Source organism: Tasmannia lanceolata, unplaced genomic scaffold (genome assembly GCF_043159265.1).
Source record: "Tasmannia lanceolata isolate RefF3 unplaced genomic scaffold, GAP_Taslan_0.1 ptg001306l, whole genome shotgun sequence".
In the NCBI taxonomy this organism is placed as follows: Eukaryota; Viridiplantae; Streptophyta; class Magnoliopsida; order Canellales; family Winteraceae; genus Tasmannia; species Tasmannia lanceolata.
In genome coordinates this window covers 1-24,356 of record NW_027519966.1, presented here as the reverse complement: position 1 = coordinate 24,356, position 24,356 = coordinate 1, and the positions used below count along the sequence as shown (strand labels likewise).

The following is a 24,356-nucleotide window of genomic DNA, read 5'->3' as shown; positions in this document are numbered from 1 at the left end:
TAGCAAAAAGGAAGGATTAAGCGTTTAAGCACAATTACATAAAGCATAAAAGATATTCAATGAGAATATGATGCTCCCCCTAACAACTTATCATGAGTTACCAATTAAATCAAAGTATAATCCAAATTGAAATCCAAAGTATATTGGCATTCTAATTTTAGTACACATTCTTAGGATATATCTTAGTAAATATATAAATCCAATATAATTCTACCCTATGACCCGTAATATAATAATAGATTAGCAAGTTAAAGCTTATATTTGACTTATCATGAAAGAAAACAAGCAAGTTTAAAGTTTAGCATGATAAGCCCCCCCCCCTTTTTTTTTTAAAAAAAAAAATCTAATGATATGCAATTTTTAGCATAATTAGTGGGAAAATGCTTGAATGGATAGTGTAAGTATCTTACAATGATCCATATAAACATAAAGATAGCAACAATTAGCTCTCTCCCTTAGTATTTGTCATTGGCCTTAGATAAACGTAAGATTTAAGGCATGACATGACATAATAGGCCAAAGATATGACAATGGAATACTTGGCCACCAAAACTTATTCTTGGAATAGATGATATCATATTAGACCATCCAAGATAAGTCAAAAAGCCTAGAAGAATATGTCACTAAGACCTAGGCAATGGGCTTCTTGTCTTCAACTTCACTTGTAAAACACAAGACAAGCCCGATCATAATCCATATGGAGCAACAATGCTCCAAATGAGTGTACTTATCATATGCATAATGATATACACATTTAATATCATATGATAAGCCATTTAGGACAAAATCTTATTATACTAAGCTCCCCCTTTGAAAATGAGTCATGCAATGCATGAATCCGAAGGGATGTCCTTGCATAGACTCCAAAGGTTTTTGGATATATTTTCCAAAATATAACATGTTAGACTCAACCCTTGGGCTACAATGACACTTACTCTTCAAGTGTCGGTTTATCATGATAAAATGATAGACACAGTTTAGCTCATCATGATAAACATGCATAGCACAAAAGATTTTCAATCTTTGGCTCATGCTCCCCCTAAATGTGATATCATATTTTCAAATTCACGCTTTACTTCCTTAAGTATGTAACATACATAACTAGCTAGGGAGATCACATATAAATGTATACCTATTCATGTTTGAGATGTTGTCACAAGGCCAATTTGTTAGATATTTTAATTAAGGTGAATGTACCATCTCCCTCTTAGAATCTAAGAAGGCTAAGGGCACCAATTGAGTGACTTTTAAGATTAATGGTGTAACATCTCATACGTGTAGATATTATCAAACAAGGGGTGATAACTATAGAATATATATATACCAATTTGAGTTCAATTCTATAGGACTAAGACATAGTGAGAATGGTCAATAAAATACCATGTCTTAGAGAAACATCCATGATTCATGAAGGTGAGAGTATACCTTATGAGAAAGATATGATCATCAAGATTTCCATGGATAATCTACCATGTTTGGACACAAAGGGCATGACACATAATGTGCATAGTCCAAACATTACCTCTACATCCACAACCACATGTAAAATGACAAGGCATTGGGCACAAGGTGCATAAGCCCTATTGAAAAACCAAAAAAGTGTGGGAGACACATGTTCCCATCACAATCTAATGTATACAACCACCATAGTGAATTTCAATTTTACTCAAGTGAGTAACTGCCCAAATATGATTCTAGATTCCTATGATATTTTCATATCAAGTCATACATTGAATCTAGATTCATGTTTCAACTTCCCTACATATTATAAATAGAGTTTAAAGAATAATATTTTGGCATATTCACAACTTTGACTCAAAAACTATTTGATTGCCAAAATTTTTTTATGTAAGTTCAAGTCTTTAAACCTATGGGTTTCTTCTCTTTTTGGTTTTGCTAGAGAGATGTGATAGATCGTACAACCTAGCTTCTAGCAACTACCGAAATAATGTTCAAATATGATGATATACTTGTGAGTACAATTTGAACATAAGGGCAAGAGATGTTGTTGTATATTCTATAAGGATCAATTTATAGTTTTCGCATTGAATGCTCTATTGTGGTTGTCATGTGGATGAATGACATATTCTAAGTGCAATAAGATTTAAGTCATAGTGTGTGCACTTAGCAAAAATACATATAGATACATACTAGTCAAACAATATAAGTATATTGTATCTATAGGTTGTTTCGTCACAAATGATGTGATCATGAAACACATATCAACTAGATATCAAAAATAGAATATCTAGGGAACCTTTTCCAATAGATATAACATTTTAGTGCAAGATATCAAAGCCTTGGAAAAACTAAGTTTCAAGCATAAAGACTTTGAATTATAACAAAATGATTTCTCATTAAAGCACAAACATGGATACATGTGAATCAAACAAGAATAGCATATGGTATCTAAAGAACATTTTAAAATGATCTAACATTTAAGCACATCCCCTAATCTACTAATCATATGATGTGATTTAAGTAGGAGATTTTGGAACCCAAACCATGTTGGTTCGAAGCAAGTTTGTTCTAGTTGATGTATCTTTTCTAACCCAAACAAACTTACTATTTGTTACAAATCTAAACATGCATTTAGATTTGTAATGTCCAAATCTACCACAAAAATCACAAGACATATATGAGTAGGTAGATGAACGGGATGGACATGATGATCTACAAGAATGGTCATGATGGCAATTATGTTTTACACTTTCTTGTAGTTTGTAATTTTCCAACTCAAGTTTCTCATTCTTGATTTTCAAATCATTGATTTCCATTTTGAAGTTATTTGTTTCAAGAGATGAGGAATTCTTGATTTTATCTTCTTCTTCTTTAAGGAGTTGATTTTCTTCTCTTAGTGATTTAATGGTTTTACTTAGTTCGATAAAATTATTTTCAAACATTTCATTTTCTTCACTAAGATGTGCATGGTCTATTTCTAGTGACCTAAACTACTTGTGAATACTAGCTAAATTATTTTTCAAGTTTGAATTCTTAGCTAGTTGATCCTCAAGTTTCTTATGTAATTCTTCGACATTTTCAACAAGTTCTTCAAATGTGAATTCGGCATTATCCAAGGGGCCTTCATTTGATAATCCCATTAAGCACATGTTTTGATTTTGAAGATTTTCAATGGAGTCCAAAACATTTTTAGCATTTTTACAAGAGGATACTTTTTCATAAATGTTAGGTGGTAATGCACAACATATTGCAATTATGGCTTTTGTATTTAGTAAAGATAATTTTTTATCATAATCATTTGATTTTTTAGATTTAACATTTAAAACAAAACTATTTTCAATTATCTTTATCATATCTTTATTTAGACCTTTTAAGTATGTCTTCATATGGATCAACCATGATTCATAATCCGAACCATCCAAAATAGGTAGTCTAGATCCCATCTTTTAAGTTGCCAAAAAACTAGATCGTTCAACTCTTAACCGGTTAGGGTCTTCATCAAGAGCCCAAGCTCTGATACCAATTGAAATCCAAGTAGTGACTTGGTTTGGCAACCTAGAGGGGGGGTGAATAGGATGTTTATAAAATCTTTACCTTTTAAAAACTTTTCTTAAAATTTCACCCAAGACTTATCCCTTGTTTAATTAAGTTTGAAAGAGTTGAAGTTAAACAATATTACAAATTAATATAAGTTCAAAACTCTTGTTGATTAGCAAACTTAATTAGGTAATTTTAATAGCCTAATTAGCAAGGTTAAGATTTTTATGTTGATTATCAATGCTAACTACTCACTCAATTCTAAGCACAAATAATCAAATAAGAGAGTGAGAGGGAGTGAGAGAAATACCAACCACACAAGTGACACAAAGATTTATAGTGGTTCGGCAAACGGCCTACTCCACTCTACTCAAGGTCGCACTTGAGGATTTCCACTATTGAGACCTCCACGACGCCCGGCTCCGAGGCTTTTACACTCCAAGGGAATTAGATAAGGATGCCCTTCCACCTTTACAATGACTCTCCTTCTCCGCCGAGTTCTAAGCGCTTTCTCCCAAGGGAATTAAAAACTACGGATGCCCTTGCCACCAATCGAATAAAGAAGAAGAAGAAGTATTAGCCTCTTACTAGGCTTGATTACAAGTTGTAGCTCCAAGGATGCTCTCAAAGATAAACAAGTTTAAACCTAACCAATCTCAAGTGGATTTTCCCAAAGTCAAGGCACAATGAAGGATTGGTGAGAGATTAACCCAAAAATGATTCACAAATGGATTTCTAGGGTTTATTAGAGTTGGACAATGTTCCTCATATATTTTGGACCCTTGAATGGGTATATATAGAGTCCCAACTCCATGTGACCGTTTGGAGGGTAAAACAGTCAAAACTTGGTCAAAAATTCAACTAGCCGTTGCACCCTAACGGCTATATTTTTTTGAAGAAAAACATTTCTCGGAGTTCCGAGAAATTTCTCGGAGTTCCGAGCAAATTCTCGGAGTTCCGAGCAAATTCTCGGAGTTCCGAGAATTCAAACAGAGCTTTTAATTTTAGAATCTGGTGCATTTCTCGGAGCTCCGAGAACAATTATCGGAGTTCCGAGACTGGATTTCCAGCAAACACTGTTTCATTTGAAAAAATCGTATCTCCCTCATTTCTCGTCGGATTTCGATGTTCTTATACTCTACGGATATGAGAAAAATGAGAGCTATCTGTTAAAACTATTTTCAAAAATATTTGAAAATGTTTTAAGTACGTTTTGATAGGATTTAGTTGCTGGTCCAGGTTGTTGCTTCGGAACTCTGTTTTGTTCATTCTTGTGTTGAATGCCATATGGGTCCCAACATGTTGGTACACCACCATGGCCATTCACTTATCCATTTAAGTCCTTAAAGGGTGTGTTAGTCTCTTTGAAAAACATAGTTTTAGGGGTTTTAAGGTGTGCCTTGATAAGAGAAAACACAAGAGAGATAGGTGATACAATCTACCCTTTTTACCACTCTCTTGAATGAACTCTTGAGGTAGCCATTGCTTGATCTTTTCTTTGAGTGCATGGCTTGCTTTGGGATCTTCAAGGTTGAGCTTCTTTGCTTGACACCTTCAAAGGATGATGCCACCATTTGGTTCAAGCTCATTTGCAAGTTGTTGATCCACAAGCTTTGGCCTTCATTGATCTTCCTTTGCTTGTTCAATGCTTTGAGATGGTTGTGTGGAACTTCTCCTTGGTTGATCCTCCAAGGTATGGTTTGTCCAAATATGCTCTAGCTCCTTTGTCCTTTGTTTGGTTCATCTTCAAGCTTAGGCCATCAATGGTGTGTGCTAGCATGGATTGACATGTGAATTCCCTGTGTATAGTACAACACTCAAGGCAAACAATTAATCCATAAATGACTAATCAATTTGCGTTTGTTAATTATCAAAACAAGATGATTGAATGAACCCATGGGGAACCCTTAGGCTTACAAAGTTTTCAACTGCCACATATGCTCTTGATCAGACCATCCGATCAAAACATTGTTTGACTCCTACGGGTAATTGGTTGGATCTCTCCTGTACAGAGATTTCCCTTTTCTTTTAACTAGTCTTTGAACCGACTACCAATGGTTCGAGTCTCTGGATAGGTCTGTGTTGAGTCAACTTGTGCTGGTCTAAACCCTCCCTTAACCCTAACCTTAAATACCACCCCTCCCCTCTTTCCTCTCTCGCGCCCCCCCCTCTCCGTCTCTCTCCCTCACCTTCTCGCTATTTATACACCGAAAGGGCTTCGATTTTGATTAAAATCCTCATCATATAATTTCATTCATCTGTTCTCTCCGACTTCTTAATCTGATTCTCTATTCACTGCAACCTGATTTTTAGGGTTTTTTTTTTGGGATCATGGATCTACCGAGCCTTGCTGTTGTTCTTCAAGCCGCACTTAGTCCTCATCCGGAGGAGCAAAAAGCGGCAGAGGAGAGCCTCAATCAGGTGATTTTTAGGGTTTTTTTCCTCTATTTCTGACTCAGTATTGTAGACACCCCATTTTGACCGTACCCTAAACCCTTCATGATTGAGTAAAACCATATCAAACCAATGCTTTAGGACCCCAAATTTCGTCCCAAGGTAGCTTAGAGTCCCAGCTAGGTCCCCATAAAATTTCGTCAAAATCCGAGCGCGTTTGCCTAGCGAACGAGTCGAGAGAGGACCGCAGTGTAAAACATAAAAGGGGGGTGTGTTATCCTGAGAGGGGGGCGAATTTATTCTGGAATGGTGCGTTTTTTTTATCCGAATGGGACACGATTGTGTCGCGCACTCATCAAAACATCGCGCAAAACCGCACGCTTATCAAATTCAGCAGTGCTGATATCAACACCCCAGATTTCTCTATAAATATGAGTTTTTAAGTCTTTTTCAAAACAAAAAAAAAGAAAAAAAAGAAAAAAAAAGAAAAATCCGAGAGAGAGAGCGAGATCCATCTTCGTCTTCTCCGATCGATCATCGGTTGGACTCCGGCCAAGCTCCAACCGATTAATCCCTTTCTTTCTCCCTTTTTTTACTGAGAGCAAGAGAGAGAGAGAGAGTTTCTCTCCAAATTTCCGATCCAAAACCCGTATTCTCCGATCAAATTTTTCCTTCACCGGCCAAGATCTGATCGGATTCCGGCAATTTTGCAGCCAGGTTCTTCTTTGATCAGACGTTTTGATTTTCTAATTGTTTCTCTTGTGTTATTCCATCTCAAACCCTATCATCTCCAAATCCCAAGCCCTAATTCCTCATTCGACACCCTAACCTTGGCTCTTCCATTTATTTTATTTTTTTCCGATCATGCTCCGATTGTCTCCGGCAATCCTCCGGCCAACATTTCTCCTCTGGCCAGCTGCTCTTTTGTTAGATCTATCCTATGTTCGACTTACAAACGTCAGATCCCAAAGCTTTAAACCCTAGATCTATGCTCCTAGACCTTAGATCTATGATCTCTAGCCCTAACCTTCATTGATTCCGGCAATTTCTAATGGAATCCGGTTACTCTTTTGCCATTGCCAATTTTTTTCTTTCTTTGAAATCTTTTAAAGTCTATGATTCTTTAGATTCTAGAGATCCAAGGCATTAGAACAGTTTTTTAAAAATTTTCATAGGAAAATTGTAGAGAGGGAGAGATCAATAGAGAGAATAGAAATTCGGACAGAGAGGGAGAAAATTGGCCGAGCAAAGGAGAGCTTTCATCTTCTCCGGAGAGAATCTTGTTGGAATTCGGCATCAATCTGACCGTGCAACCATTATTTTTTGTTCATTTCCTGAGAAAATCTCAATCAGCAGAAAACAAAGAAATCAACAATTCCCAGTAGGTATGGATTTCTAGTTTGACCTACGGATTCTTTAAATGGTTATTGCTATTGATGGTTTACAAATTTTTTTTTTTTTTTTTTTACAGATCCATCAAAGTTCTGTGTTTATGATGTTTTGATCCATGTGTTGCTGTGTTTACAATTGAATTGGGATTTCCTTTCATTAACTTTAGGGATTCAATTAGCAGGTGGCTATATATACAAAACTTTTATTACAATTTGCTACTACAGATTTCTGGTACAATCAGTTTTTTTTAGTTTATATAACAATAAGATTCTCAAAATTTCTATGCATGAAGGTTGTTATTATGTTTTGGACAAGAGAAATGATACTAATGCATCCATTCTCTGTCATTCGTATTAGCTCTAAATTGATCCTGTTGTTTGTTGCGGCTATAGCTGAAATGACCCTGCTGTTCAATATATGGCTATCAATGTTCCAATTCCCATTCAGTCATGCATTATTAACTCCATACATATTGAATTGTGCTTCACCCTTGCATGTTAAGCAATCCCCAATTATTTTCAATCAGGTTGTTGAGGTTTCTTTAGAAGTTGTCGTATCTCTTTTAGAGATCCCAGGTATTAAGGGTTAAGATGTCTTGATATTGGATCCTCTGTGTGCTAATGTTGACAACATTTTTTCTCTCTCTTTCTTTTTCTTGATTCGTTAATTTCTTAACGACAGTAATGGCTCAGGACAAGAATAAAATAAGATGAACTCGGGAGTGGTACATACTAGAATGTAGAGTCCTATTATTCCTTTGGTGTTTAAAGACAAATATCCTCCTCTTTGTAGTTTATTCTGTGTTAATTTCAGAGTTTGTAAGGGTTCAATGGGAAACATGGGGTAAATTCTTAAATGCTAGTCTCATCTAGATTTCGTAGTTTTGTACATAAGTTCAAGCTTTATTTTTTATTATAATTCAAGATTATAATTCCAATGAGTTGTCTACTCTCATGATCAGTATTGTCAAGATAATTGCTTTACAGGCTATGTAAGATCAACATTATTTCTAGATTGAACCAAGTTGATTTTATTTCTTATTGAATTAACTAATTCGGGCAGTTCATGAGTGGTTATATATTCCACTGAGAAAATAAGACAGCATTTGGGTTTAATTGACTGTGTTCATTGTGGAATAAGTCGATCAGGGTAGTAGTTTTCCATCTTACTTGAATTGATTTTGTTTCATATAGAACTGGTACATCAAAGCGGTAACTCCATTTCCTTTCATCTTTTCTTTCCCTTTTCGGGATCTCTATATTGGATTTGAGGGTTTCCTTCGTTTTCATTCTTGCCTTCGGCTTCAGAGTTTATTTCAGCATTGAGATTTAGTGATAACGGAGTGTTTCATGAGCCAACCCTATCTTTTCCCGTCTTAAGATTTTACAGATAAAGGGATCTCTTTCTTAAGGGCATATTCTTCATATCCATAGGATCGTTTCCTAGGGTATTGTCCTTTAATTTAGGAAGTTATCTTGTCCAGTAGCTTATCATCTTCCCTATCATAAGGGCGATGAAGGCGTTAGCCCAAGCCCATTTTTAGGTGACTTGCTCGGTCCAAGTAGCACTCCCCTCTTATTTTTAGACTTACTCAGTGTTTAGAAACCCTTATAATTTGTCCTCTCATTGCAAGGGCGATGAAAGAGTTATCTAGAGCCCTCTTTTAGGAGACATGCTATGTCTCGGTAGAAAATCAAACCTTTTGGAGACAGGCTTTGTCTCATTGGCCCTACTTATCCTTTTGTTTTAGGAGACATGTCATGTCTCATTAGAGCCCTTCTCAGAGTCATTAGCATAGGAGTCTGTCCTTTTGTGTTAGGAGTCAGTCTTTCAGTTTCAGGAGTCAGTCCTATCATCATAGGAGTTAAGATTCTTTCTAACCTCTCATCAAATCGTGTGATCTTTATCCGCTCCTGCAAGGTATAGGATGCTGTCCAACCCTTGCAGAGTTGTTATTCTGTTCATTCCCCCGCAAAGCATAGGATGCTGTCCAACCTTTGCGGGATATCAGGAGTCTGTCCTCCCCTTATGATGATAGGAATTTGTCCTCTTGTGTCAAAAAACATAAAAAACATTTCAAAAACCAAAAATCTCAAAAATCTTGAGTCTTTTAAAAGTAGTTAGGAAAGTCTGTTCCGAACTACGTTGGCTTGATCCCTCTCCACAGGGTACGTAGTGCAGCTTGGGATCTTTATCCCAGGTCCAGCCAAACCTTTAAAAATAAACATTTCAAATCTTCTCAAAAATACAAAAATCTTCAAAACCTTTTCAAAATTTTATTCCCTCTAGAGTTAGGAGTCCGTCCTAGTTGTTTGAGGTGTTTTAGAGTTAGGAGTCTGTCCTGATTTATATTGATATGGTGTGTCCTGTCGTGTGAGTGTCCCTAGAGTTAGGAGGCCTCGAGTCGATCGGTTAGACATTTAGTCGAACTGATGGCTAGACTAGGATGCATATAGTCAGCCCGCGGTTTTCTTTAGGATGCACAACCTAGTTACACATAGGATGTATGGCCCACCTGCAGTAGCTTAAGGGTAACCAACTTGCATTAGTTAGGGCATATAGAGAGTCCTAAAAATTACAATTCACCTGAACTTAAGCAATCGTACAAAAAGCTTTAAAAATCAGTCGAGTCTAGTGGATCGAGTCTAGGATAGCGGTTCTAGATGGTTAGGCATCATAGTTTAGAATAGGTCATCGAACTATGTTGACTCCGATTTTTCCCTAGGCCGGGATACGTAGAGCAGCTAGGATGGACGGCCATCTTGGTCCGAGTCAAGTCGCATTAGAGTTTTAGGATTCATCTTGTCCAGTCATATATAGAGTTGATTTGTGTGTTTTGCTGTGTTTTCTTACTTTCATGTACAGATCCTATACCTTTAGCTGTAGCATGCTTGTGTTTGCACACCAGAATTTAGACACCAATTAGGTATGACATTCATAACCTAGTTATTCTCAGGTGACACTTCTTTCATTTCTTTTTCTGTGTGCTTATTAATCATCTCCGAGACATGCATAATTAGATAGACGTCTTCTTGGAGATATTCGTTCCCATTTCATATGACTTTCGCCCAAAACTCTTCAAAATTATTAAGTAAATGGCATAAGAGACCAGGTGTTTGCACTTGGGCGGATGAGGTGCTCTTTGGACCTTCCGAATTCGTAACCAGGCACGAACCTTTCTTTCATAATCTCTGGTTATCTGTTGCAACAGAGCATAGTATGGGATCCTTGGCCCACTTCCTTGGATGGCGACTCTTCTTTGTTTAAGGTACGCCTCGAATCTGGGCCAGTCCCCGAATCGAGAGGTATCTCACCTTTTATCGCCACTCATGCTGCGAGAGGCATTCTTCTTTCGAGAGTTCCTTGGTAGAGCTCTCCATTCACGTGGATGATCCTGAGACTGTTTGTGTGGGGCTCGTCCCCCGCCTCTCTTGGATCGGGGTCCACAAGTATATTCTATTTTAACAACTTACAATCTTTTCCATATGAATTTTTGTTGGATGATTGTTTAGCAATCTAGGTCTAAGTGTTTTTTTACAATATGTATCGATTTTCTGATTAAAGTTAAATGTTAGCTGTAGTTTGTTTGGTGAAGAAGAGTTGATATTGATAAATTATAGATTTGTTCCACTAATCTTGGATACACTACAATTAGCCCTAATGAGTGTTTATGTAGAACACTTAGAAATCCTATCTATTAAATCTAGCTTAGTTGCTAATCTATCTAAACTTTCTAATCTTCCACACACCTGATCAAACGGTCAAGATCTGATGTATTCTAACAAATACGTTGTGGGTTTATTTATTTGGATTGATTGCAGCAATTAGCTTATATTAGTTAGTCTATGGCATTATCAATTTCACATCTGTTGATTCTAAAAAGGTTGTTTTGTGGTAGATTCATTTAAAGGGTCTCTTTTATTTGGATTGATTTAGTTAGTGCGTAATTTGTAAGCTTCGAGTTATGTGGGATCTGAGTCCAGCTTATTACGTGTTCTTAGATTGAACTGCTGTTGATTTCGTTCTTATTCATTTTACTAAATGATTTCTTGATAAATCTGAGATTGTTCACTGTTGTCTTAATTCTTACATGTTATATTTGTACGCTAAAAAATATCTTAATTGAATCTTGATACTCATCAGCTCTTTTTCGGAGTGCTCATATTTTTATTTTATTTTTCATAATTCAAGATGCTTTGCTATTTTTTCTCAGTTCCAGTATACTCCACATCACAATTCAACATGTTTTGCTATTTTTTCCCAGTTCCAGTATACTCCGCAACATTTGGTAAGGCTGTTGCAGATCATTGTAGATGGTAACCGTGACATGGCTATACGTCAAGTGGCCAGTATTCATTTCAAAAACTTTGTGGCTAAAAATTGGTCGCCTCATGAGCCTGGTATGTCTATATCAGTAAGTGAAAGTTCAATCAATTTATTCTCCGTATGTGATTTTAACAGTTGTTGTATCTAATTACTATAGATGAGCAACACAAGATTTCAACTACTGACAAAGACATGGTCAGGAACAATCTTCTTCGATTCATTGTTCAAATTCCCCCTTTGTTGAGGTACATCAACGAGTGGCCTTCAGCAACATATTTAGCGTCGTGATTGGAAATTTGTGATCATAATTGCTAATTCTGGTTGATCAATTATCTCCTTAGGCTGCATCACTACGGTCCTGTTCGTTTGAGATTATGACAATCGATTGTGAGTACAGAACCAATTATTGGACTCAAAATTAAACGTAAATTTGAGTCCAATAATTGGTTTTGGACTCGCAATCGGTAGGCATAATCTTAAACGAACGGGGCCTAAGGGATTACATTGCCTGCATACTTCTCTATATCTGTTGATTCTTTGTTTTTTTTGTACAAATACGAAATTATGGCCCTGTTCAATATTTCTATTTGCCTTTTAAGCTTCCCTTTTATCCTAAATATTTTTGGATTTTATGTCTGCTTCTAATTTCTATTTTTTGGTCCTGAATTTCACAACTTCCTGTTTTACCTAAATCTATGTGAACTACCTTTTGTCCTTTCATTTTTTAAGTGAAAGTTATGAAACCAAAAGCGATTTCTGTGGAAGATCTCACATTGAAAGGTCATAGGTGTTATGTGGAGCAAAATTTATTATCAACTCTATAATTTGGATGCTTGTTATATATGAAAAATGAATTGTTATGGGGGAGGTGACTAATTTCGTGAAGTTAGAGTACATCGGCCAAAGTGTTGAAGTGTGTTTCTTCAACTATCTAATTGTTTGAGATGTCCCATTCAATTTAAATTGTAGGTTGGGGTGTAGTTATCGAAAACCCATGTCTCATTCACTGTTGTTATACTAGCTAGTCCAATGTAAGCTGAAGTGAATTGAATCTTTTGATGGCCTCCCACCAATCCCCCTTTGGTTGAAAGAATAGATCCCAAATATCAGTTCTGCCCTTCTCTCCTTTCCCTATTTGGAGGTCCTTTCCATACATCTGCAGTTACATCCAAACTCAAGAGCAACTCAGAAAACGATCCACTAATTTATGAGTTTGACACAGTTGAGGTCCCTCAAAAAAAAAAAAATCACCAACTCTCTTGCGCACTTCTTGGGTTGAAGAGTCTCTAGTGATCATCTGTGTAGAAACTTAGGTGAGCAAAAAAGGGCGTCTTGCTTCCAATGCTAGTGAGATGGCTGGGTGTTGGTATATTTGCGGGAGGAATCTCAGTAGTTGTGTCAGCCTGTTCACTGATTTGATCCAGGCTGGGTATTCGACTCTTGAAGCTTTGCAGGCTTTATTGTTGGAGGAGTGTTACCGTCATAGCGTGGGGCTCTCTGGCGGGCTGTAATTAAAGAAAATGATGGGTACGGAGAGAATGAAGGTAGGTCTTCTGAATGGTGGTCAGGGGGTGAACGTGATTGTTGTAAAGAATGGAACTGCCACAATGAAGTTGGGGAAAATAGCATCTAGGAACAGAGAAAGAGAGAAGAAAGTTGTTCCTAAATCCCCTCCTAGCCAGGTTCAAGGTGTTACCTGGAGACTGGCTGTGTAAAGAATTTGGTTACCATGCCTTCATGAAAGGAGTGGAATTTATGTGGTATTGATACAAGCCATATCATGGGAATGATGCGAGGAAGGCATTGAAGATCCAGGGTATCGATATCAAGATGGTTTGCTGAAAAGTGGCCTGGTTTCTATTTTTGAGGAAGGAAACCATCACACTGTTACCATTACCATACCGGGGATGGAAGTGGAAGAGAGGGTAGTGATTTTGAAATTGTGCCTCATCGGAAAGGTGAGAAAGGAGACATGGGAGGTGGATGAAATCCATGATTGGGCTCGCTGGTTCTGAAGTATTCCTATCCTCCCCAAACCAAAGCAACTGAATCGGAATGAAGTATTGTTTTGGTTCAAATCAGAGACGCAAGCTACTGGTATTCTCAGATTAGGAGGTCGGGCATTTGGCAAACATCTTATGGAGTTGGAACTGTGGAACTAGGCTTACCACGTTGTGGCGAAGTTCGTTTGGGTAAGATTTTTAGGCACCCCCTACTTGCTAAGGCTTAGTCGATGGTGGAGGCTTTGGGAAGCTTATTTGGAATGATTCTGAAAATCAAAATGGAGGCGGTCGAGGGGCCTAGTTTGGAATATGCTTGCGTAGGGCCTTTGGGGCAGTTCTGAAAATCAAAATGAAGGCGCCGGAGGGGGGCCTTTATTTTCATGGGGAATTGGGCCTTCCTCAGCATTTTGTCTAAGAACTAACCTAACATAGATTTAGACAAACATGTGTGAAATTTAACTTGCACATCCCCAGGTTTGTGAAAATTTGTGGGTTATTAAAACCACTTAAAAGGACTTACTTCAATAAATAAATATACCCCTAAAACTGTTAAAAAACATGTTCTACTGCTAATTGTATAGAGGGGCGTTGGCTTATGGGGGCTACCAATGCCCCTTGGGCTCGAAGGGGATGACCAAGGGGGGTTTGATCAACCTGGCCCCGACGTCGCGATGGTGCTACTCAATAAAGATAATGCTTGCTCCTTTCCCATCACCAATTGGTTTTGAGATAGTTGGTAGCGCTACGATCCTACAGGTGGTATCAGAGCAAGGTCGCGGGTTCGAGACTCCCAGGGTCATCGCCGGGGGTGGGGTGGTGGTGGTGGTGGTGGTGGTGGTGGAGAGTGTTGGCTTATGGGGGCCAGCAAATGCCCCTTGGGCTTGGAGGGCATGGTCAAGGATGGTTTGATTAACGTGGCCCCGCGCCGCGATGGTGCTACTCAATGAAGATAATGGTTGTGCCTTTCCCATCACCAATTGGTTTTGGGATAGTTGTTAGCGCCATGATCCTACAAAGGGGTCACCAGAAATCACTTTAAGACCAAACTACCACAGCTCGTGCTGTATGGACATGGGTGGGGCCCATCTTAAACCTCTCCAATTTTAAACATAAGATCCTTTTATGATTATTGGACCTTAAGTTCTTGCTCTCCTCTTTGACTTCTTATTCTTCCTCGTGGATGATTGTCGAGCATCTCTAGGGCTGGCATTGGAAGTATAAAATGCGTGGTTCCTTATGTCTGATATCTTGCACACTTCTAGGGAATGTAATTTGTAATATATGCTAGATGTAACTGGGGACATCCTTTTTTTTTCTTCGAATTTCTGGAGATACAAACAAGGTGATCCACTTGTAGATGTAGTTTTGGTGCTGTTGTAGTGATATAACTTGATGTTAGGACTTGACATTGGGTCTTTTTTGCTGAAAGTAATCATCGATTCAATCTTTTTAGTTTACTCCATACTGATTAAACAAAGTCATTTATTGGAGGGTTTTTTTTAGAATAATAGTGATAATTTATCAAAGAATGGCCCTGCTTTTCAGATGATTGAACAACCGGGATCAATTTTCTTATGATACTTATTTGACATTCATTAAACTTATCCAATGAATTATGAGTTCAATAAACCCTTTTGAGCAAAAAAGATGGATCTTCCTTGCTCATCATTAGACAATCACGTACATACGTGGTATGGGGCTAATAGTTCTCCTTTCCCATCTCATGGAAAACCCTTGGCATATTTTTAGATTCTGAACAGTTTTTTAGGTTCTTGTTTGCATATTTTAATAAAGTTGCATATTCAAACCTTTCCTATCTGTTAGTATCATTTCACATTGCACATAGGCAAATGTTTTTTTTTTCAATGGTAAAGAGATTTCATTGCCGATCCCAACTAGTTTGGGACAAAGGCTTTGTTGAGTTGAGTTGATTAAAGTGATTTCATTAAAGAAAACAGAGACCGAGGAGGTCCCCTAAAAGTACAAAATCATAGAAAGAGTAAGAAAAGAGAAAATGTATACAAATCTTATGACTAGGGAGGGAGGAAATCAAAGAGCTCCATGCTCTACCGGGCAACACCCTTTCTAGCTAATATGTCCGCCTCCCCATTAGCTGGCCGCCTAATATGAATAAAGGAAGTTGATGCCGCCCCAATCCTATCCTGGATCTCATCGAATAAGGCGGCAAATCTCCTTGGGACCCCGTGTGAGCCTCTTAGCCATCTAATGGCATAGGCAAAAATGTTTATTGGGCCTTCTCTCTGTTGTAACTCATTTACTGAATGGATTCCTTTTGATGATTGCCAATTTCTATTATATGGGAGGAACTGTCTGACATCTACTTTGCATCGAACAGAGCACAGCTTGGTGAGTGCCTCAAAACGATCATCCATGCTGATTACCCAGAACAATGGCCTACCCTCTCCAATGGATAAAGCACAATTTACAAGATCAGCAAGTATATGGAGCTTTATATGTATTGAGGATTCTTTCTCGCAAATACGAGTATGTCTCAATTAAATTTACAAATGAAAATTTCTCCTGCTATATTTTGTTGGTGATTGTGTATCTGATATGCCTTTTCAATTGTTTGATCATCAGTCTCCTCAATTTAATTTGGAAATAGACATGATTACTGGCAAGAAGCATGCCAAAATTTCTCGTCAACACCCCTTATACCTAATATTGTAACCCTTGCTTCTGAAAAAATTCTGTATAGTACTCATATTCATTTCTTACACATTTTTTTTAGATGTCTCTGGATTCTAAAGGGTTTGCTTTCCCTGTAGGGTATAACGTCTATGGTTGGAAAGGGACAATCACTAGAAGGAATGGCTTACAAGGTCTCTGTTTCCTTTCCCATTGATTATCCAATCGAGCCTCCAAAGGTGAAATTCAAGACATTGTGCTTCCATCCCAATGTAGATCTCTATGGCAGTGTTTGCTGAGACATTCCTCAGGTATATGCCCATTCCTATTTCGAATCATGCCTAAACAAATACGGTACGTACCCTCCTTTCTATTTTTAGTCCTCATATTTTTCTTTATATTTTTAACGCATTGAGGACAATGCATAATTCAAGTATGGGGGGTAGCTTTTAGAAACTTTCCTTCTCTAGTCTTTTCTATAATTTAAAGTTGGAAAGTTTCTTTTCCTTTTGTTTTGGTATTTCTCTCAAATTAGAAAGAACTTGGTATTCTTAGAAAGAAAGTTGTTTTCCTATTTTAGGAAAGAAAGTTAGTAGATATTTTAATTTTGGAATTTGAAAAATTAGAAAGAGTAGTTTCCTTTCTTAGTTTTGTTTTCTTTTGGAATCTTTCTTTTAAAAGGATTTGAATAAGAAATAGAAATAGAAACTTCCTTTTTATATGGTATGGATAAAAAGGAAAGAAAGGATGAAACAAAAGAAAGAAAGAATGATTTTTAGAAAGTTTGCTTCTTGATTATAGTTTTGATTTGTAGCCTTTTTAACTTGAGCTATTAAGTCTGAAGGGTTTTTATGCCTAGTTCCTTAAAGCCAACTGGCTTGAGAGCAACTGACTGAAAACTCCATACATGGGTCAATTAGAAAGCTTAATAAATCAAAGCATTGCACGTAATCAAAGGTAAAGTTTAAACTCATATGCATCAATGTCTATGACATATGCAAATCAAAGATTAGTCGGACACTGTTTAGTAGCCTGGGTGTCTGGTGCATGCCCTGCATGTCATTCACGCCAAAAGCAGTACAGGATTACAAAAACTGAGTTCTATTCTTAGAAAGTAATGGAAAAGTGTAAAGGATGGTGGACCATATAAGATTGCAATTTTTCTATTAAGTTTCAAAATCAAATTTCTTTTATGATACGATTACATTAGAAGCAAGTTTAAAGGAGCAAAGTAGGACAACTTCAAAAGAAGATTCCCTGATTAAAATATTTTTCTAATTTTTGTCAACTTGGGATAGGATGCAAAGTTTAAGTATGGGGGTATTCTTGTTCTTCTATTTTGAATAATTTATCAAAGAAAAAGGATTAGAATTTTCTTGGCTTTATTCTATGTGAGATTTGGAAAGAAAAGTTTATTTTTAGAATTTTGTGTGTATATTCACAGCAAACACACACGAGACAAAACTCGTCCACTAGGGTAACATAGATGTTTAAAGGCTTGCTGCACATGCTAAGTGCAATCGTGATTCCTACGAAAGTGAGTTAGGATTTTGTTTTTGTTTTTATTTTTCTTTTTGTATATTTTCTTTTTGTTTGTTTGAGGAGAAGCAAAGTTTAAGTATGGGGAAATCTGATGAGAACATTTATGTGTGAATTGTGGGTAGGAAAAGCATGCATTTTTGTTATTTAAAGCGGTACTACTAAGGTACTTTATCATTCGCCTTGTCAGACTTCAGTCGATTTTATTTTGCTATTCTTGTTTCTGATGGTCTTCTTTTTTATGTTCATCTATGATGGAACGGACTACAACCTGAGGTAATGGCCTTAATGGTAAGAAGCATGCCAAAATTTCTCGTCAACACCCCTTATACCTAATATTGTAACCCTTGCTTCTGAAAGAATTGTGTATAGTACTCATATTCATTTATTCCACATTTTTTTTAGATGTCTCTGGATTCTAAAGGGTTTGCTTTCCCTGTAGGGTATAACGTCTATGGTTGGAAAATAGACAATCACCAGAAGGAATGGCTTACAAGGTCTCTGTTTTCTATCCCATTGATTATCCAATCGAGCCTCCAAAGGTGAAATTCAAGACATTGTGCTTCCATCCCAATGTAGATCTGTATGGCAGTGGTTGCTGGGACATTCTTCAGGTAAATGCCCATTCCTATTTCGAATCATGCCTAAACAAATACGGTACGTACCCTCCTTTCTATTTTTAGTCCTCATATTTTTCTTTATATTTTTAACGCATTGAGGACAATACATAATTCAAGTATGGGGGTAGCTTTTAGAAACTTTCTTTCTCTAGTCTTTTCTATAATTTAAAGTTGGAAAGTTTCTTTTCCTTTTGTTTTTGGTATTTCTCTCAAATTAGAAAGAACTTGGTATTCTTAGAAAGAAAGTTATTTTCCTATTTTAAGAAAGAAAGTTAGTAGATATTTTAATTTTGGAATTTGAAAAATTAGAAAGAGTACTTTCCTTTCTTAGTTTTGTTTTTCTTTTGGAATCTTTCTTTTAAAAGGATTTGAATAAGAAATAGAAATAGAAACTTGCTTTTTATATGGTATGGAAAAAAAGGAAAGAAAGGTTGAAACAAAAGAAAGATTTTTAGAAAGTTTGCTTCTTGATTATAGTTTTGATTTGTAGCCTTTTTGACTTGAGCTGTTAAGTCTGAAGGATTTTTACGCCTAGTTCCTTAAAGCCAACTGGCTTGAGAGCAACTGACTGAAAACTCCATACATGGGTCAATTAGAAAGCTTAATAAATCAAAGCATTGCACGTAATCAAAGGTAAAGTTTGAACTCATATGCATCAATGTCTATGAGATATGCAATTCAAAGATTAGTCGGACATTGTTTAGTAGCCTGGGTGTCTGGTGCATGCCCTGCATGTCATTCACGCCAAAAGCAGTAGAGGATTACAAAAACTGAGTTCTATTCTTAGAAAGTAATGGAAAAGTGTAAAGGATGGTGGACCATATAAGATTGCAATTTTTCTATTAAGTTTCAAAATCAAATTTCATTTATGGTACGATTACATTAGAGGCATGTTTAAAGGAGCAAAGTAGGACAAATTCAAAAGAGGATTCCCTGATTAAAATATTTTTCTAATTTTTTTCAACTTCGGTTAGGATGCAAAGTTAAAGTATGTGGGTATTCTGGTTCTTCTATTTTGAGTAATTTATCAAAGAAAAAGGATTAGAATTTGTTTGGCTTTATTCTATAGTGAGATTTGGAAAGAAAAGTTTATTTTTAGAATTTTGTGTCTTTATTGACAGCAAACACACACGAGACAAAACTCGTCCACTAGGGTAACCTAGGGGTTTAAAGGCTTGCTGCACATGCTAAGTGCAATCGTGATTCCTACGAAAGTGAGTTACGATTTTTTTTTTTGTTTTTATTTATTTTTTTTATATTTTCTTTTTGTTTGCTTGAGGAGAAGCAAAGTTTAAGTATGGGGAAATCTGATGAGAACATTTATGTGTGAATTGTGGGTAGGAAAAGCATGCATTTTTGTTATTTAAAGCGGTACTACTAAGGTACTTTATCATTCATCTTGTCAGACTTCAGTTGATTTCATTTTGTTATTCTTGTTTCTGATGGTCTTCTTTTTTATGTTCATCTATGATGGAACGGACTACAACCTGAGGTAATGGCCTTAATGGTAAGAAGCATGCCAAAATTTCTCGTCAACACCCCTTATACCTAATATTGTAACCCTTGCTTCTGAAAGAATTGTGTATAGTACTCATATTCATTTATTCCACATTTTTTTTAGATGTCTCTGGATTCTAAAGGGTTTGCTTTCCCTGTAGGGTATAACGTCTATGGTTGGAAAATGGACAATCACCAGAAGGAATGGCTTACAAGGTCTCTGTTTTCTATCCCATTGATTATCCAATCGAGCCTCCAAAGGTGAAATTCAAGACATTGTGCTTCCATCCCAATGTAGATCTGTATGGCAGTGGTTGCTGGGACATTCTTCAGGTAAATGCCCATTCCTATTTCGAATCATGCCTAAACAAATACGGTACGTACCCTCCTTTCTATTTTTAGTCCTCATATTTTTCTTTATATTTTTAACGCATTGAGGACAATACATAATTCAAGTATGGGGGTAGCTTTTAGAAACTTTCTTTCTCTAGTCTTTTCTATAATTTAAAGTTGGAAAGTTTCTTTTCCTTTTGTTTTTGGTATTTCTCTCAAATTAGAAAGAACTTGGTATTCTTAGAAAGAAAGTTATTTTCCTATTTTAAGAAAGAAAGTTAGTAGATATTTTAATTTTGGAATTTGAAAAATTAGAAAGAGTACTTTCCTTTCTTAGTTTTGTTTTTCTTTTGGAATCTTTCTTTTAAAAGGATTTGAATAAGAAATAGAAATAGAAACTTGCTTTTTATATGGTATGGAAAAAAAGGAAAGAAAGGTTGAAACAAAAGAAAGATTTTTAGAAAGTTTGCTTCTTGATTATAGTTTTGATTTGTAGCCTTTTTGACTTGAGCTGTTAAGTCTGAAGGATTTTTACGCCTAGTTCCTTAAAGCCAACTGGCTTGAGAGCAACTGACTGAAAACTCCATACATGGGTCAATTAGAAAGCTTAATAAATCAAAGCATTGCACGTAATCAAAGGTAAAGTTTGAACTCATATGCATCAATGTCTATGAGATATGCAATTCAAAGATTAGTCGGACATTGTTTAGTAGCCTGGGTGTCTGGTGCATGCCCTGCATGTCATTCACGCCAAAAGCAGTAGAGGATTACAAAAACTGAGTTCTATTCTTAGAAAGTAATGGAAAAGTGTAAAGGATGGTGGACCATATAAGATTGCAATTTTTCTATTAAGTTTCAAAATCAAATTTCATTTATGGTACGATTACATTAGAGGCATGTTTAAAGGAGCAAAGTAGGACAAATTCAAAAGAGGATTCCCTGATTAAAATATTTTTCTAATTTTTTTCAACTTCAGATAGGATGCAAAGTTAAAGTATGTGGGTATTCTGGTTCTTCTATTTTGAGTAATTTATCAAAGAAAAAGGATTAGAATTTTTTTGGCTTTATTCTATAGTGAGATTTGGAAAGAAAAGTTTATTTTTAGAATTTTGTGTCTTTATTGACAGCAAACACACACGAGACAAAACTCGTCCACTAGGGTAACCTAGGGGTTTAAAGGCTTGGTGCACATGCTAAGTGCAATCGTGATTCCTACGAAAGTGAGTTACGATTTTTTTTTTGTTTTTTTTTTTTTTTTTTATATTTTCTTTTTGTTTGCTTGAGGAGAAGCAAAGTTTAAGTATGTGGAAATCTGATGAGCACATTTATGTGTGAATTGTGGGTAGAAAAAGCATGCATTTTTGTTATTTAAAGCGGTACTACTAAGGTACTTTATCATTCGTCTTGTCAGACTTCAGTTGATTTTATTTTGTTATTCTTGTTTCTGATGGTCTTCTTTTTTATGTTCATCTATGATGGAACGGACTACAACCTGAGGTAATGGCCTTAATGGTAAGAAGCATGCCAAAATTTCTCGTCAACACCCCTTATACCTAATATTGTAACCCTTGCTTCTGAAAGAAGTGTGTATAGTACTCATATTCATTTCTTCCACATTTTTTTTTAGATGTCTCTGGATTTTTAAGGGTTTGCTTTCCCTGTAGGGTATAACGTCTATGGTTGGAAAATGGACAATCACTAGAAGGAATGGCTTATAAGGTCTCTGTTTCCTTTCCCATTGATTATCCAATCGAGCCTCCAAAGGTGAAATTCAAGACATTATGCTTCCATCCCAATGTAGATCTCTATGGCAGTGGTTGCTGGGACATTCTTCAGGTAAATGCCCATTCCTATTTCGAATCATGCCTAAACAAATACGGTACGTACCCTCCTTTCTATTTTTAGTCCTCATATTTTTCTTTATATTTTTAACGCATTGAGGACAATGCATAATTCGAGTATGGTGGGTAGCTTTTAGAAACTTTCCTTCTCTCTAATTAGAAAGAACTTGGTATTCTTAGAAAGAAAGTTGTTTTCCTATTTTAAGAAAGAACGTTAGTAGATATTTTAATTTTGGAATTTGAAAAATTAGATAGAGTACTTTCCTTTCTTAGTTTTGTTTTCTTTTGAAATCTTTCTTTTAAAAGGATTTGAATAAGAAATAGAAATACAAACTTGCTTTTTATATGATATGGATAAAAAGGAAAGAAAGGTTGAAACAAAATAAAGATTTTTAGAAAGTTTGCTTCTTGATTATAGTTTTGATTTGTAGCCTTTTTGACTTGAGCTATTAAGTCTGAAGGGTTTTTACGCCTAGTTCCTTAAAGCCAACTGGCTTGAGAGCAACTGACTGAAAACTACATACATGGGTCAATTAGAAAGCTTAATAAATCAAAGCATTGCACGTAATCAAAGGTAAAGTCTGAACTCATATGCATCAATGTCTATGACATATGCAAATCAAAGATTAGTCGGATAGTGTTTAGTAGCCTGGGTGTCTGGTGCATGCCCTGGATGTCATTCACGCCAAAAGCAGTAGAGGATTACAAAAAATGAGTTCTATTCTTAGAAAGTAATGGAAAAGTGTAAAGGATGGTCGACCATATAAGATTGCAATTTTTCTATTAAGTTTCAAAATCAAATTTCTTTTATGATACGATTACATTAGAGGCAAGTTTAAAGGAGCAAAGTAGGACAAATTCAAAAGAGGATTCCCTAATTAAAATATTTTTCTAATTTTTTTCAACTTGGGATAGGATGCAAAGTTTAAGTATGGGGGTATTCTTGTTCTTCTATTTTGAGTAATTTATCAAGAAAAAAGGATTAGAATTTTTTTGGCTTTATTCTATAGTGAGATTTGGAAAGAAAAGTTTATTTTTAGAATTTTGTGTGTATATTCACAGCAAACACACACGAGACAAAACTCGTCCACTAGGGTAACCTAGGGATTTAAAGGCTTGTTGCAAATGCTAAGTGCAATCGTGATTCTTACGAAAGTGACTTAGGATTTTTTTTTTTTTTTTTGTATATTTTCTTTTTGTTTGCTTAAGGAGAAGCAAAGTTTAAGTATGGGGAAATCTGATGAGCACATTTATGTGTGAATTGTGGGTAGGAAAAGCATGCATTTTTGTTATTTAAAGCGGTACTACTAAGGTACTTTATCATTCGCCTTGTCAGACTTCAGTTGATTTTATTTTGTTATTCTTGTTTCTGATGGTCTTCTTTTTTATGTTCATCTATGATGGAACGGACTACAACCTGAGGTAATGGCCTTAATGGTAAGAAGCATGTCGTCAACACCCCTTATACCTAATATTGTAACCCTTGCTTCTGAAAGAATTGTGTATAGTACTCATATTCATTTCTTCCACATTTTTTTTAGATGTCTTTGGATTCTAAAGGGTTTGCTTTCCCTGTAGGGTATAACGTCTATGGTTGGAAAATGGACAATCACTAGAAGGAATGGCTTACAAGGTCTCTGTTTCCTTTCCCATTGATTATCCAATCGAGCCTCCAAAGGTGAAATTCAAGACATTGTGCTTCCATCCCAGTGTAGATCTCTATGGCAGTGGTTGCTGGGACATTCTTCAGGTAAATGCCCATTCCTATTTCGAATCATGCCTAAACAAATACGGTACGTACCCTCCTTTCTATTTTTAGTCCTCATATTTTTCTTTATATTTTTAACGCATTGAGGACAATGCATAATTCAAGTATGGGGGGTAGCTTTTACAAACTTTCCTTCTCTAGTCTTTCATATAATTTAAGTTGCAAAGTTTTTTTCCTTTTGTTTTTGGTATTTCTCTCAATTTAGAAAGAACTTGGTATTCTTAGAAAGAAAGTTGTTTTCCTATTTTAAGAAAGAAAGTTAGTGGATATTTTAATTTTAGAATTTGAAAAATTAGAACGAGTACTTTCCTTTCTTAGTTTTGTTTTCTTTTGAAATCTTTTTTTAAATGGATTTGAATAAGAAATAGAAATAGAAACTTACTTTTTATATGGTATGGATAAAAAGTATAGAAAGGTTGAAACAAAAGAAAGATTTTTAGAAAGTTTGCTTCTTGATTATAGTTTTGATTTGTAGCCTTTTTGACTTGAGCTATTA

At 36.0% G+C, this 24,356-nt stretch overlaps 1 protein-coding gene across 1 annotated transcript; it reads left to right on the top strand.

Annotated features, from left to right (window-relative positions):
• Window positions 1-5,829: 5,829 nt before the first annotated feature.
• LOC143869532 (importin beta-like SAD2 homolog) lies at window positions 5,830-16,048 on the top strand. Its single transcript, XM_077376276.1, has 4 exons — window positions 5,830-5,919; window positions 11,549-11,698; window positions 11,773-11,855; window positions 15,970-16,048. The coding sequence occupies exons 1-4, from the start codon at window positions 5,830-5,832 to the stop codon at window positions 16,046-16,048; spliced, it is 402 nt and encodes a 133-aa protein (XP_077232391.1).
• Window positions 16,049-24,356: the final 8,308 nt, after the last annotated feature.

Excerpts from the sequence above, each read along its gene's own strand:
- LOC143869532 (XM_077376276.1), top strand. The coding sequence starts at position 5,830 with ATGGATCTACCGAGCCTTGCTGTTGTTCTTCAAGCCGCACTTAGTCCT. Across the intron at positions 11,699-11,772 it reads AGCCTGGTATGTCTATATCA|CAACACAAGATTTCAACTAC; the intron begins GTAAGTGAAAGT and ends ACTATAGATGAG. Across the intron at positions 11,856-15,969 it reads CAAATTCCCCCTTTGTTGAG|AGCACAGCTTGGTGAGTGCC; the intron begins GTACATCAACGA and ends TGCATCGAACAG.